We start from the raw sequence: 1,119 nt of genomic DNA, 5'->3' as shown, positions 1-1,119 counted from the left end.
TCTTTTGGGGCCAAAACCTTTCCTTTTGGGGGCTGGAAGCTCTTCTTTTTGGGGCCAGAAACCCTTTTTTTGGAACCATAAACCCTTTGTGTTTTTGGGGCCAGAACCCTTTATTTGGGGCAGGAAACCATTCCAGGTTTCCCCCTCAGAGATCAGAGCCAGGATCCCACCCAGGTCCCTGTAACCCCGTAAAGAGGAAGGGTGGGACACCAAAAAACCCCAAAAAACCCCAAAATCCCCCAAAATTCCCCGAATTCCCGCTGGGCACTCACCGCTCCGGCCGGCCGTGCTGTTGTCCAGCGCGTGGCACGCGGCCAGCAGGACACCTGGGGAGGGACAATGGGGTCAGCCACGCCCAGACCCCAAAAAAAACCCCATAAAAAAACCCCCAAAGAGGGGGATTTAGGGTCGGCAAAACCGCCCCGAGATTTTGAAGGAAAACGCAGGAATTTTAAGGAAAATTTTAAGGGCAAAATCTCAGGATTTTTAAGGGAAAATCTCAAAGGTTTTGAAGGAGAAATCGTCAAGGTTTTTAAGGAGAAATCTCCAAGGTTTTTAAGGAGAAATCTCCAAGGTTTTGAAGGAGAAATCGCCAAGGTTTTTAAGGAGAAATCTCCATGGTTTTTAAGGAGAAATCTCCAAGGTTTTTAAGGAGAAATCTCCAAGGTTTTGAAGGAGAAATCGCCAAGGTTTTTAAGGAGAAATCTCCAAGGTTTTGAAGGAGAAATCGCCAAGGTTTTTAAGGAGAAATCTCCAAGGTTTTTAAGGAGAAATCTCCAAGGTTTTTAAGGAGAAATCTCCAAGGTTTTTAAGGAGAAATCTCCAAGGTTTTTAAGGAGAAATCTCCAAGGTTTTTAAGGAGAAATCTCCAAGGTTTTGAAGGAGAAATCGCCAAGGTTTTTAAGGAGAAATCTCCAAGGTTTTGAAGGAGAAATCGCCAAGGTTTTTAAGGAGAAATCTCCAAGGTTTTGAAGGAAAAATCTCCAAGGTTTTGGAGGAAAATGCAGGAATTCCCAATGGGGGTGGAATTAAGGGGCCCTGGCAGGAATGACCCCCTCGAGTGACTCCCTTGGAGATTTTTAAGGAAAAACCTCCAGGATTTTAAAGGAAAAAGATTTT

At 44.7% G+C, this 1,119-nt stretch overlaps 1 protein-coding gene across 1 annotated transcript in view; it reads right to left on the bottom strand.

The window, feature by feature from the left end:
- TGFA (transforming growth factor alpha) overlaps window positions 1–330 on the bottom strand; it is a gene marked incomplete at its 5' end in the record, with an annotated part of 5,298 nt that extends 4,968 nt beyond the window's left edge. The window contains one exon of the mRNA XM_031065170.1: window positions 273–330. Within this exon, the coding sequence (XP_030921030.1) occupies window positions 273–330 (58 nt within the window). The remainder of the gene's footprint in view (window positions 1–272) is intronic.
- Between the last annotated feature and the right edge of the window lie 789 nt (window positions 331–1,119).

This window comes from Geospiza fortis, unplaced genomic scaffold, assembly GCF_000277835.1.
Source record: "Geospiza fortis unplaced genomic scaffold, GeoFor_1.0 scaffold109, whole genome shotgun sequence".
NCBI classification, from domain to species: domain Eukaryota; kingdom Metazoa; phylum Chordata; class Aves; order Passeriformes; family Thraupidae; genus Geospiza; species Geospiza fortis.
The sequence above is the reverse complement of the archived record's forward strand: the minus strand, read 5'-3'. Positions and strand labels throughout refer to the sequence as shown.